Raw genomic sequence first — 14,732 nt, forward strand, 5'->3', positions numbered from 1 at the left:
CATAGAACAGCAGGAGTCCTTGTGGAGTTGGGTATTTCTACCTTACAGCACACTATTTGCAGCACATTCAGGTTTTGGAGTTTGTTTTTATTTGTGCTTTATCAGCTGATGAAGGAGATGATTTATTGTTGCCTTTTTTTTTCTTTTTCTTCTTAGGACTGTATGATGGTGGGTCTACATACATGTGGAGATCTTGCTGCAAATACTTTACGAATTTTTACTGCCAAGCCTGAAATCAAAGCCGTTTGCAGTGTGGGCTGCTGCTACCATCTGCTGTCAGAACAGTTTGAAAACCAAGAAGGTAATTCTGAGTTTAACATGTGGCTGCCAGTTTGCATGTTAAGAGTATTATGCCTTTCAATTAATAATTTCCTTGTGCTTGTTCCTTTCCAGTGGCTTATTTAGTACTGGTTTTATTTGTTTTATGAGGGTCATTCACTCCCAGATGCGTTGTTGCTTTTCCATTATGCCAGTGTTCCTAATATTTTTACTGAGATTAAGGACATAAGTGCATAGTGTTTTTATATGGTTATAACTACAGCTGGTTTTATTTCATTAAATTAATTATAAATGTATAGACTGTTTTAGTCCAGTATGTTTCCATCCTTTTGAAATATTTTGTACCAGATTTTGTCCTCGGCTATCTGTGTGCAACATCCAGTTATGTTAATTTATACATATACAACAATGAGCAGAGTTAAGATTTTGTAAAGTAAGGTAATACTCAACAAAACAGTCATCTGGGTGCTGTGCCAGTCTTTGCCCATCATAAAACAGTACATATATAAGATTTTTTCTTGGGAAGATAACATGAAAATTATTTGTGGATCCAGAATATATTTTCCTACAAATGGGAAGTAGGGGGTTTCATTTTTGAGAGAAAGTTGGTATTTTTACTTGAAATTGTGTATAATGGAAAAGATTTAAGGAACTGGCTTTCTTGAGACAAGTGGTACATAGCTGATATGTCTAAATGACCATCTGCTGACCTGCTACAACCTGATCGTCATATCAGTAAATCTGAAAAAGACTTGGCTTGGCAAGATGTACTTCAGCTCTTTCAGGGAACTTCACAGACACAGGGGCACGTGGGACTCAGCTATTGCTCTTAAGTAGTCACGAGCACAGCTCTATACTGACCATGACACATGCTAGCTCTTTCTTGCTTTAATAATCTTTTTATGTTGATTTTAATTAACTCTGCAACTCTTTTAAGAGTTTTTTTCAGTGTATTAGTCTTAGTAATTTTAAAATACTTCAGCTCACTCCAAAAGCAAAGGAAAAGAAAATACAATTGAAATTTCTATGCTACAAAAAAGCAGTTAGAGAAAAAATACACAATTATTTTACATCAGAGTTTTAAGACATTAAAAACTTTTCAGGTACTTCTCATTAAGTCTGAGTGTCTGAAACATTTGGTTGTTTCTTATTGCAAAGAGGACACGGCTTCCTGTGCTAGCTATATAGGATTACTTTTTGCAGACCAGTGCAGAAACTCAGACACCCCCAAAGGATCAGGCATGATAACCTTTCAAAGTTCAAATAAACAGATATGTGTACGTGGTTAGAAGAGATACTGCAGTTTCATAGCAGTATGAAAATGAAGTCAAATTGCATGTTGAATTGATTTTACTCTGCTTGAAGGACAAAATTATTCTCAAAGGAGAACATTTGGACAGAACAAAAGGATATTACAGTATATTTTTTTGGGAAAGAATATATATATTGTCTTAATAATGCTCAAAAATAATTTATTTTTTTACTATTACTATGAGAGTGCATATTCTAAAATGTATAATGCTGTTGTATTCCCCTACTAAGTCATCTACCATATGGCTTGTTCTTTAATGTGCAGTGGAGGGCGAAGAGAACAAGGACTGACAATATCTAAGATTTAAGATTTCTTCAAATGGAAAATGGGAAAGAATTCAGACTGTATCTTGTGTCTGCATTTCCTGTGCATGGACTTCAAACTGACAAAGCATTCTGGAGGGTGCTAGGGGACTCTGTCTCTTATCAGATGGTATTGGTCCAACAATTCAAGCAGTAAAAGAGCTCCTCTTGTAGCTAGCAGAAGCAAGTGGATTTTAATACTGCTTCCAGAATGGGCCAAATAATAGCATTTAAGTAGCAAGTGAAGGTCATCTGGGCCAGATCATGGCACAAAGCAGGGCCAGCTTAGATCATTTCAGTTAGGGTCATATTTTGAATATCTCCAAGGACAGTGATACAGTAGCCCATTTCAGTGTTTGCCCTTACCATGAATTTCTTTTCTTCATATCCATTCAGACTTTGTAGTTATTGTGCATTATCTATTGTCTTTTTCATTTTGCACTGCCAAGAATAGTCCAGCTTAATCCTTTTTGTTGTCTTTCCTTTAGGAAAACAGCAGTTAGATCCCTTCTTGGCTGCAGCCCTTTAGTGCTTTTGCCACCAATAAATTCATTTCAGTCATTATACTGGGCTGAAGAGCCCAGAGGAGCACTCCAGATACTCTCACAAGTGCTAAAAAGGGAGAATAATCACATCCCTTAATCTGCAGGCTTCACTGTCAAGCTTCAGATTACTATTGATATTCTACCTGTTTTTGAATAGGTAGAGGTTTGAATAGATTTGAGTCATATCTTTCAATTCTGCCAATAAAGATACTAAGGAAACTTTGCTGAAAGACTTCATAAAATCAAGATAAACTAGGACTCTGCTGTCCCTTAGTTCATGGAGCCAGCCACTGCCTCACAGAAGGCAGTAGTTTGTCAGTGCCTGGTGAATTCCTGCCAGCTAGTGTCAACCTTCTTCTTACTCTTCGTGGGCCTGGACATGGTTTCCAGGAAAAAGTGCTCCATAAACTTGTTGAGACTGAGCTTATTTAGGGGAAGATGAGTGTGGTTTTCACCTTTTTGCTGTAATCAGGATGGGCATGACCCATCAAAGACTATAGAGTATGGCCTTCATGGGGCACCGGTGAGTTATGTGGTCCTGCAATGCATCCCATGTGGCCACATGCAGATTTTGTGTATTTCTGGTTGGCCTGTGTGGTACCTCAGCCAGTATGATCTCTGCTGCAGATAGGCCTTTGCTTGCCCAGGCTCTGACACTGAACTCAGGAAAGCTACTGGCTACTCCAGGCCATCAATCAGAGATGGCAGAGACATGCAGATGCTTTGTGGGGAGAGACTAGTTTGAATGTTATCAAGCAGGTTTAGAGCCACATCTCTGCAGTGACAGATCTTCCCAAGAAGCAGAGAATTGGGCAGAACTTGATGTAATACAGGAATTTACTTACTCACTGGAAATCAGCCCAGTAAGCGAGGGCTTGCCTGCAAGGATGCAGTGGGAAGTTCTGTTAGAAAGCATTCTACAGTTCTTTTATCTTGACTGAGTAGCCTCGAAGTTTTTCAAAATCTGGTAAAATGTCATTTGTTCTCTTCAAAAACTTTTTTTATTTTCTTGAGATGCGCACCCTTGAAGTCAAGGTTGTGGCAAGTCCACCTCAAAGCTCTTGCCCCCAAAGTAGCACATTTTCCATCTTTGCTGTTTCTTTAATGTAAACTCAGAGGGCTGTGCTTGTAAGCACAATTGAAGCGGAGGAGCCAGCTCACAGAGGAGCTGCAGTGGACTTCTGGTTGCCATAAATTGGTATGACTGGACAGTATGTTCTTTGGCACTTAAGATTTAATACCAAGATCAGTCTTGTTTGAGGCCAATGAAAAATTACTTTTACAGTTCATATTATATTTTATATTAACTGGAATTAACTGGTATTCATTGGGATAAAATTTACCTGTTATGATGCCTAACATAGTGTTTATAAGTCTGAGGTGTTGAGTTGACAAAATATCAACAAAATGTTATTATGGTGTTTTTGTTGGACTGCTGAATTACCTTGCTTATCACAAGCTAGGGATTTTTTTTTTCTTTGTTTCTGAGATGACTTCAGGGAATAATGCATTACATTTCTCACACACTCTAAAAATAGTACAGATATTGCAAGATTGGCTGATTCAGTTTGGTGTTGGACCTGCTGTGAATACTTTGTGAGCATTTCTGATGAAAGAAGGTGCCAGCAGTCACAATCATGAATAATAATGCAATCAGTATATAGTGTCCTTCTGTGTGTCTCTAAATAAGCTGAATTCATCTGGAAATTTTTGTAATGGGACCACATTTCCAATTGTGCTGGGAATAATTTTGAACTGTTAAGATCATGAAAGTATTTGCTTTGATTTATTAGCAGCTAAAACAACCAAGAGCTGTTGTGTAACATCAAATTTGAACTCAGTTTTAAGAAGCTGAAGCCAATGTCTTTTAACACCTGTCTTTAAATTTCACTGCTGTTATAAGCAGTATGAAATTCTAAGTTTCAGTTAATAAGGAATAATATGACAGCTCTTGGAAAATTTTAAGTAGTTTTACTTTGGCTCTCTCTAAGGAGAATTGTCTGTTTATACAGAGATTCTTGTATGGATAAAATATACGTAGCCATTAGTATAATTGATTCCTGTGGGGGTTTTCTTCTCTGTTATTGCATTGGGTAGTCAATTACATCAGAGTAGAAAAGATTTGACTATTTATCAGAGACATTTTACATAAACCTATTTACATAGTGAGCCATTATGTCAGTTTTTCTGGGAAAAAGATCAGTTTGCTAATGATTTTTAGGTTAAAACAAACTCTGTGTCTCAGTTCAGGAGATATTCCTAGGATTTTGGGGAGCTGTTTTATCCTACATTCAGCTAACATGTTTTTGGGGCAGTGTACCAGCTGGTCTATGATTATCCCTAAACAGAGAAGAACTGAAATTTAACATATTTTTTAAAAGATTTTACTTTCCTTGAAAAGGAATTTGGGTTTCTGTGTTCTGATTCTCTTTTTTCCATCCTCCATATCACCAAATACATCAGTACCAGTCTATTTTGAGGAAAAAACACATGAATGTTGTTCTTGCTTTGGAGCTACTGTTAAGACCCACCACAGAGATGTGGTAACTGAGAATTTTTTTAATATATCCCTTGGGGTGGAATAAAGTGAAACAAATGACAGGTATATATATAAATGTGTGTGTGTGGGTGTGTGGGTATATATATTTTAGAACAATTGGGTTGCAATAGAAATGTAGCCATTTTGGTTGTTATCTATAGTAATATGACATTATAAAAGCATGAAAATATCACTGAAGAAAATATACGAGGAAGAAAAAGAAATTATTAGAGTAGCTAGCAGAGAGGAAAGATTCATGACCCATCATTTTTGCACCTCAGATGTCCATTGGTTGAAATGATGGTCACAGTCTTGATCTGCCAGGGGTGGGGCAAGCCATGAAACAAACACCTCAAGGCTCAGGTTCAGGTGGAAATGCCCAGGTACCTCCCCTGTGGGGGGAAGTTTTCACCCTTTGGATCATGTGCAGTCCTCAGCACACATGGTCACAGCACCAAGCCTGACAGAGTTCAAGAAGTGTTTGGGCAGTGCTCTCAGGCACATGGTGTGATCCTTGGGGATGGTGCTGTGCTGTGCTGGGCTAAGAGGTGATCTTGATGATCCTTTGGGTCCCTTCCAACTCAGCATATTCTTTGATTCTGCAATTTGAAATAAGACATAGGTGTAGTTGTATAGATGCTTTCAGTGATAGCTGTCTGATAGAAGCTCTTTTGAGGTTGGCTTAAGTACGACAAAACAAACTCCAGATTGTGTAAACATTTCCAAAGTCAGGTCACTGCTGGGTAGAGGAGCAGGAAGCCCTCCAGGAAGCTGGGGAAAGTAGCTTCTTAATAAGGCACTCTGAAAGAAGTCAGCAAAGCTTTTGCAGAATAAACTTTGACTATTAAAAGCCATTGAACATAATTAAGGGAACCAAAAGGGTTGCAAAGAGTAGTCAAAATTCACATACAGAATTTTATTAGACTTGTGAAACATGGAAAAGCCTTGAGTAAGGTGGATTCAGAGGACAAATACTATGAAACAATTTTCTAAACGATTACTTACATAAATATAATGGCTTGGTATCATTCTGTTACACTCAAATATAAAAGATTACTCACTGTTTCAGGGTATTAGAGTACAGATGATTTATGTGTAGCCTAGGTATATTTTCAAAGATATTCCACAGCCAATGTCTTAAAATAGCTACCACTGATACCATGGCAACACAGGAAAACACTTCCAAGCAACAGATCAAAAAGCTTAATTTCCTTCCCAAGGCATCTTTAGATATTGCTGCATAGGGAACCTTTCCATGTATTTGTGACACAGCTAACTAGTCACTAAACCCCAGATGTTTTCTATAAAAATTGATTCTGAAAAAAATATGAAACTTGAAAAAATACTGACAAGGTAAGCTTTACAGATGTTAAATGACACTATTACCTATTGAAGTTATTATGGTATTTTTCATTAATTAATGTAGCAAGAATATATTAAAACCTGAAACCATCTTACATTTGTACTTTTCTCAGTGTGTACAAAGTATGAGGTTAGAATTGAGAATGCCAAAGTTTTAATGCACATAATTAAAACATAATCTAAGTTTGGGTGTTGGAAGTTATTTTGGTGACAGCTGATTCTGTTTCCTGGAATTAGAGAGCATTTTTCTTCCCCACTGTCCTCTGCTTCCCCCAGCAAAATCCTGCTTAGTCAGGGGACTTTTTTTGAAAAATACAAACTCAAGGAACAGTGAATTACATGGCCAAGGAAGATTTAGTCTTTTCCATGAAGGAAAAAGGCAGGTTAGTAGTTATCTATTTTTTTGGGAATAACGGAAGTAGACTGAAAACCTACAGTATTGTGGAAGATAGAGGCTATGGAGGATCTGAAAAAGGTTATTTGTGTTTTAGTACAACTTTGATGAAGTTCACTATATATACAATGACACAAAGTATGGTGTATGTGAAAAAAAACTGAAGAGGGTAATAAAGATTACTTTCCACTGAAAAATCTCAGAAGAAAAAATGCCATTTCAATCCATTGAATTACATGATCAGCCAAAAGCAGCAATTAGGTTTAGGGTAGGGATTCAGAGATTCTGACAAAGCTTACAGCTCCAGGTACACCACGGCTAGAAAAGGCATGCCAAGGGGAACACGATGCTGCACCAACATTGCTGGCTCCACAGCTTTCTGATCTGGCTCATCCCATGGAACTTAAGCCAGGCTTATTTTTTCCAGTAACATTAAAGCTTGTTGGTCCGTTGTTTTATAATGACCATATTTTACTGTAAAGCTTTGTGAAGTAAAATTTGAATATTAGCACAGTAAAAATTGCAGTATTATTCTTAGAAATGAAAATCGATGGATGGACTAATATTAAAGGTATTGGAGAAGCTTGTCCCGTTCTCTTTAACTTCCTTGTCATCATTTGTGCACATACAGAGTTGGCAAATGTGAAAAGGATTTTATGAAAAAAGGATTTTCATAGAAGGAATTCTGTCTGATTGGCTACTCTGTACTGAATTATAACGTGGTTGCTTCATGCATTGTTGGACACTTGAGCTGTTTCCTGTGAAATGTTCCATTGAATACTAAAAATATACTTAAAATATTTCTTGAATATTTTTTGAGATTTATACAGTTTAGAACTGCTGTTGTGTTAGATAGAAGCACAATATAGTGAGCTATATAGTATTAAGTATATCTGAAATAATTGCAGGCATTAAAAAAATTCCAGTTTTTTAAAATGTAGCTTGTAAATATATGAACTTTATAGCAATATGTTAATCCTAAAAATTTTTAAAGTGTGCTTGAGAGCAGACTGGATGTGAAAAAATAAATAGAACTTAAAGCAATATTGTAGAGGTGTGGTCAACTTTTGATATATATGAAAAATTTATTTCTAACTTGAAGCATTAGTTTCCCTCTCTTTTTCTCCTACTTTACAGTTTCAATAATTTAAGTGAAGATGATGTTTTGACTGATAATCTTTCCCAAAGATTATCTGAATTATGCATGAACAGTGCACTGATACTGAGATTGTAGCTGACAGGGTAGTAACTGTAACTTGAATGAATGATTAGTTTGCCTGGAGGACAGGGTATAAATTGGAAGAGATTTGCTTGAAAAGATCAAGGATTTAATCTTTCTAACTCAGTTTGCAAATTTTTGTTTTGAAATATTTTAACAATGATATCAGAAAGACATACAATAGGAACCATGTCAGTCATTGTTTTCTTGCACTCAATAAGTTCTTACTGACATCCCTGCAGTAGAAATATCCACGTATTCCATGTACTCCATAATTAGACTTGAAGTTAATTAATATTTTAGAGCTTGTCATGAGGCACTTAAAAATTCTTAGTACATTTCTAGTGCTGAAACCACTTGCAATCTGTTTGGTCAAATTTCGTCTTTATTTTTAAAAAGTCTTCTTTCTCGTTCTGCTAATCATGCTAATAATTAAAATCCTATTCTAAATCATGGTTCTCAAACCAATATTCAGCCCCTAAGAGCCTCTGGCATCCCTCAGGGTTAAAAGGAGAGCAAAGTGTGGGGTTGCCTGCAGAGGTTTCTTGCCTGATTGCTGTTACTGTCTAATGGTCAGCTGAGACTGGGCACTTCTGCCAGAAAGCCAAAGGCTTTCCCTCCCTCCCATGAGTTGTGGGGAGGGTTCTTTATAGTTGGTTTTTTTTTCTTTGCTTGACTTTTATGGAGTGAATTCTACTTATATATCTCCGACTGTTGGTAAATTTTCTGCTGTTCCCTCTTTTTAACCACATTATATGATTTATTCTGAAATGTGCCCCAGTCCCCTTCCTGTGCTAAAAAGCCAGGATCTCGGCCAATTTGTGTTGGTTTTTTTTTAAGAAAGCAGTAAATCTTATTCACTGTTCTAAAAATCAGCTGACAATGTGTTAATGAAAACTCTAAACATTTAGAGTTTGTGTACATTAGACGTGACTATTAAGAACATCTATAAAGTAATCTCTGTACCAGTTTTCCCACATTTGCATTAGGGCTAAACATGAATAATTGTCTTGTTATTCAAAATACAAATGATACTGAAACTGAGCACAGATTGTGAGGCAAATGCTTCTTGGTGTTTTGAAGAAACAGCAAGAGTCTTTGCAGCTGCTCTTTTCTGGAAAACAAACATTCTGCCTTACAGCAGAATGTTGTTTCAGAACTAGAATAAACAAATACATATTGTTCTGTGTGATGTTTGAAAGATGTTTGGGATAGAATAAGAAGACAATGAGAAGTGGTACTGAAGCCCTGCTGCATGGAATGACTGCTTGGCCTACATCCTGTGATTCATGGCATGGTGTAGGTTGCCATGAGTATCTGCAGACTTTTCTCTTGTCCCTTTGACTGTTTTTTTCGTGGATTTTTGTAAAGGGCACTCACTTAAAATTGTTTTGGAAAATGTGAAATTATCAGCAATTCAGCATAAACCAGAAACATCTGTTGCAGGGAAAACATGTTTTTTGTGGCACCACCACAAGTTTTGGTACTGCATGAGAGTAGTTAAGTGTTTCTACTACATTACCTACTGTTCATCTTGCTCAGTCCACTGTGTAGTCTGTAAGAGGAAAAGCTGTGCCTTTGTTTTTTAACTCCATATTGCAGAATGCCACGACCAAGTCTGGGGATTTCCCATGTGTCAGTACTTGAAGGACAAAGGCTGGTGCTGTGGTCGCAATGCTCGGATGTCAGCATGCTTGGTATGATTCCCCTTCCTTTCTTTTTCTACTGAGAGCTTTGTCCAGATGTTACAGGATTCATTGTTTTTGGCTTCTGATCCTGAAGCCATGACTTTAATCCAAGAATCTACAGGATAACATCATTAATGCTGTAAGCATGATGAATTATATCTAAAAAAATATAGTATTGACCTTCCAGCTTTATAAATTTTATACTTGCTGGAGGCATGAAAAAATGAGTATTGATAGAAATGTATTTTAAGAGTGGACAGAAAGGCCAAAGCTTTGCTGAAACCTAAACAAGGCAACCCCTTAGGATTATAGTTCTTGGCCAAGGACTTAGGGAGAAACAAGGTAATTTTAGAAGGATTGCAATCAGTAACTCCCTCAATGCCTTCATGATTCACAATATTGAATGTTCTAACTGTTTAAAACCTGAACAACCCTGCCTATTCCAAAAACTAGAGGAGCTCTAAAAATCCATGTAGTTTAAGAGTCTGGAAACTTCTTTTTAACATTGCACCAAGAGAAGAAGTACTTTTTTAAAGACTTAGCCTCATCAAGATAGAATGATGAGCTGTTGTCTAATTTGAAAAAACAGGTAGGTACTGAAAATTTTCACCACTGTTTCAGTTAGAAGACTACTATTCCTTCCCTCTATTAATTTTTAATTTATGGTACCCAGATAAATCACATCAGGTTCTAGCTAAGCTCTGCTGCTAGGTCTGTACCTCCATTACAGAGAAGAGTATAGACTAAAGACTCAGTGTGGACTAATGTATTGAGGTTATGTAAACTTGAACTACCATGATAATTAAATGCTGTCAGGAGAAAATATAGGAGGACAGTTATTAAGGATGCATAAAGCTTAAATGTGTTACCCTTGGCAAAGTAAAGGAAAAGAATTGTTCATTTTAGAGATGGAGCTGTAAAACTCTGCAGAAGTGCTTTCTAAAGGGATTTGCCTTTTCTCTTTTTCTTGTCAGTGTCATACAATACCAGTCCTTCCTCAGCTGACACATTAGTTGTTTCCTATTCCATTTCTTTTGGAAAGAAAAAGGTTGGGTTGTTTTTCAGCAGTGGTAGGAAGATAAATTTTAAAAGCAAATGGCCCCCAAGAGAGTACTGATCTTCCTGTATATATCTATTTTAGATTTCTCACAAATCACAGAAATTTGGCAATTAAAAACTTTTTGTTTGAATATTCACAAAAGGCAAAGAGTTCTCCTGTGTAACTAGATACTTCTCCTCTTATGTCTGTATTTGTCCATATGCATTTTTCATGACTAGGATTTTCCTTGCCATGTAGGATGTACAAGGGAGCCAGCACAGAGCCACTAAGCACCCACATTTCTTGGGCTAATGGCTGGTTAGCAGAAAGTCTGCTGAGCAATGACACTCAGAGTTCAAATAGGTTGAATTACCAAGGCCCAGAGGTGTTGGGCAAGAGTTCCAGCTTCAGAGCCTTACAATAACATATCTTGGATGCCATATCCATCTCCTCAGCAGCAGCAGATGGATGCTGCTGTAAGAGCTTATGCAGCAGAAGGCAAACCTGATAGCTGGCCAAGACCATGAATGGAGGAGCTGCAGCTTATGTGGACTTTGTTTCAAGAGCAGTGTGAAATACCAGATCAGTTCTACCACAAAGAGAAGGAAGTGTGGGTGGTTGTGTAACAGGCAGTCTTATTTACTGTAGTGAAGTTTGGGAATAAAGGTGATAATAATCTGTAAATGATGAGGCATTTTTGGTTTGCTACCTATTTTGATGTAGCATCAGATAATCAGATACTGAGATTTTGTCTTCACTTCTGCTATGATCTTTAAAACTGTTGAAAATTTTGTGGGCACACTATCTTTTCAACTGTGAAGGAGTATTACATGCTTCTAAATATCTGTTGTTCTTTATCACTATGCATGATAAAAATCAAGTAGTCTCACATCTACATCAGCATTTATAGTATGAAGACTCTAGTGAAAAATAATGCACAGTATTTTAAACTGCAGTCTCTCTGAAGTTACTTTATTTGCCTGTATATCAGCAGTCTGAGTAGTAGTGATTAAAACTAATATTATCTATTGAACTAGTATTTACTTTTAAATAATTAAATATGCAAAATGTATTACTTGTACTTCGGTAGAAATATATTCAAGAAAAATGCATTTGCTTTTAACACTTTCACAGAAAGTAATCCTCTGAAACTCTTGTACAATAGAAAGAAAAACAAGCCAATTTTCCATGTATATATTTCCACACAGTTGGATGTCATTGCTTCTCCTATAAATAAACCAAAATAACAGGAGTAGCTGCTTATGAGTGCCTAAAGGTATTAACACTTTAAAGTGTGCAAGCTCATGTTATGTCACACCATTAATCTTTTTAAATGTCATCTCCTCTGACTTTTATACAATGTGTTTATAAAATGTTATGATAAAGAATAAACATATCAGCAATTTAATTCCTTGACTCTTAAAGGCTTTGGAGAGAGTTGCAGTTGGCCAAATGGTAAGTAATACTGTTTATTTTAGCCATTCTAAGATAAAATGTGTTTTTCCCCCTTGAATGTTCTTAATCCATGGCCTTTTATTGAACTTCTGCATATCTGGAATCTGAAATACTGGCCTACACTATGTCAAATCCTGATAGATAGCATGTGTCATCACAAAATCACATTTTTATTGCTGTGCTTGTACTTAGTGAATCTGTTTTCTTTTTACAATTAAGAGTCAGAGAAAAAAAAAAGCACAGTTTAAAATTTAAGGCATCAAACCTTCCTAACTTCCTTTGCTATCTTTCAGCTAATGCATAAATTCAGTGCAAATGTCCTTCTTATATTCCTGGTTTGGATCACTCTATCCCAATGTTTTATCAACTAATGTAAAAATAGACATTGTTATGACAAAAGCTTGAACCTGTTAGAAACATCATCATTCTCATTTTTAATCCCTGTATATTTTTTGTCTGTGAATATTTTGATTTATTGTTGTGCAAGTTATCCTTAAGGGATGGTGGGCACCAACTGTTTAAGTATTTAAAAGGCCAGGCTGAAAGACTTCTTTCCATATTCAGTAAGCCCACTGACCCCAGCAGTCTTTTTCTGTGTATTTTTAATTGGCAGTCATTAACTGGTTTTATGCAAACATATTTTCCATAGACAAATGTATGAAATTCTTAGTATTATTTTTTTTAGCATAGTACTTTCTACATGGTTCAGGCTGCAGTCTGATTGCAGATCATTCAGCTAGGTAATTACTCCTTTTGTCTTCAAAACAACCTAGATAATTGTTGTTTATTTTGCATATTAGAATTCAGATCATGAACAGCGCATTTTCCTCTGTTGTCTTTCCATCAAGAGAGTCTGGGGGTTTTTTTCTTTTTTCTTTCTTGCATTTATGGTTATGTTAGAATCTGACTTAAAAACATAATTTTGACTGGATGCAAGAACATTAGTAAATTATCCTCTTAAATCTGGTATGACCAGTTGTAAAGTATATAACTCAGTAAATAGTTAGGGAAGCCAATACTGGTTTTGTTACTCTGATCCTAATTTCAGTGCCAGTTTTAAATCCTTGCTGTTGTAAAACTTTTTGCAGCTGCCTACAGAATCATTGTTTTATCGAGCTGTTCTTCAGGTTATTATAGAAGAAATTTATGGTGTCACCAAAAGGTAGGAAGCTCTGAATTCACAGAATACCAACTAAAGATTGATCTGATTCTCTTCCACCTCTGTGTTGTAGAGAAAGTATGTTTTGGAGAGTAGAGGGATGTAGGAATCAGTCTCATCAGGTTGTATGTACACATTGGTATTAAAATGCAAGATAGATTTGCTCATCCTCAATCCACATCACAAATGTATTGCCCTTCCTTTACCTGTAGCTGAAATAGGCCCCCTTTGCTACTGGGTACACAGGTAAAGCACATCTTCACCTGAGAATACTCAGCAAATGCACTGAAAAGTCAGCGCAGTCCTGGGCTACCCTGTCATGCAGAAGTCCTGGCAGCTTTGATAGTGCAGATGGAAAAAGGGATTTCTGTTTGTCCTGAGTAAAACTGCTGACAGCTTGATGGCCATCATGGCTCTAAAGAGCTACTCACTGCCTGTGCCTACACTGGCAAATGCTGCTTCCTTGTAGGAATGGGATTTGGAGAGCTGCTGCTGAGGATCTGACATCTATATTATACTCTTCTGTGGTTGCAGTTGGATTAGATTTTATCTTATTCTGTGGGATGTATGCCTGTTAGCACTTGGAGCACATCCAGAAGCACACCTTCCAGTTTAATTTAGTTTGAAAATAACCCATTTTTTGAGCTCTGATACTATTTCACGGTGTGAGCCAAGGCATGAGAGGCGGGAAAAACCAGAAAATTCACTTCAGAAGTATACTCCTGATCTAAAATAAGTGCTAATGCAAATACTCTTAAAACTTTTGCTGGATGTAGAGTCAGTCAGACAGCTTACCCTTCAGAAGGTCAAATTCCTGAAAGAAGAAATGCTTCTTTATTTTAAAATTGCATCCAATATCACGCAAAAAGTCATGGCTTCTGAATTGCAGAGAAAAGAAAAACTGTGGTAGATTTTTCAATTTTTGAAGGAAGTATAATTTGGAGGAAATAATTAAGATTATATGTCTGTAATGAACACAATGGCTACCTTGGAAAGACCTGTCTCACCCCCATGTTTAGGTTTTTTTTCTGAGCAAGATCTTAAATGCCCATCTTCCTAGGAATGATGTAACAACATAATTATTAACTGATTCTCAGTCTGCATCAGCCTAAATGTTTAGGTGCATTTGAATATTAAATATGACAGCAAAAATTCTTTTCAATGAATGAGGGTCCTTGACAGCTAAACAGCATTAGAACTGCCACTGAGTGAAATCTTTTGAAATCTTTCTATTGGCTTCAGCTGTTTGCTCTGGGTTTTAGGTAAGGAGATAGGTTTTACTAAGACCAAAGAGGGAGAAAAGTAAGATACTAAGATACTTCTGTTCAGTTTTTCACTGAGAGGGTGCGAGGAGAGTGTATTTCTTGTTAAGTTATTCAGTAGCTGAAAATTCTGTACCTGAATATTTCACCCCTACTCTAGAAGAGAAATGTTAGACT

General features: G+C 36.6%; 1 protein-coding gene across 3 annotated transcripts in view; it reads left to right on the top strand.

Moving 5' to 3' along the window:
* Positions 1–14,732, top strand: part of METTL25 (methyltransferase like 25) — a 45,871-nt gene that overhangs the window by 17,235 nt on the left and 13,904 nt on the right. For all 3 annotated transcript variants that reach the window (XM_064702011.1, XM_064702012.1, XM_064702013.1), the window contains exons 5-8: positions 157–301; positions 9,555–9,649; positions 12,105–12,134; positions 13,223–13,296. In XM_064702011.1, coding sequence (XP_064558081.1) covers positions 157–301; positions 9,555–9,649; positions 12,105–12,134; positions 13,223–13,296 — 344 coding nt within the window. The remainder of the gene's footprint in view (positions 1–156; positions 302–9,554; positions 9,650–12,104; positions 12,135–13,222; positions 13,297–14,732) is intronic.

The sequence above is a fragment of the Zonotrichia leucophrys genome, chromosome 1A (assembly GCF_028769735.1).
Source record: "Zonotrichia leucophrys gambelii isolate GWCS_2022_RI chromosome 1A, RI_Zleu_2.0, whole genome shotgun sequence".
Lineage (NCBI taxonomy): Eukaryota > Metazoa > Chordata > Aves > Passeriformes > Passerellidae > Zonotrichia > Zonotrichia leucophrys.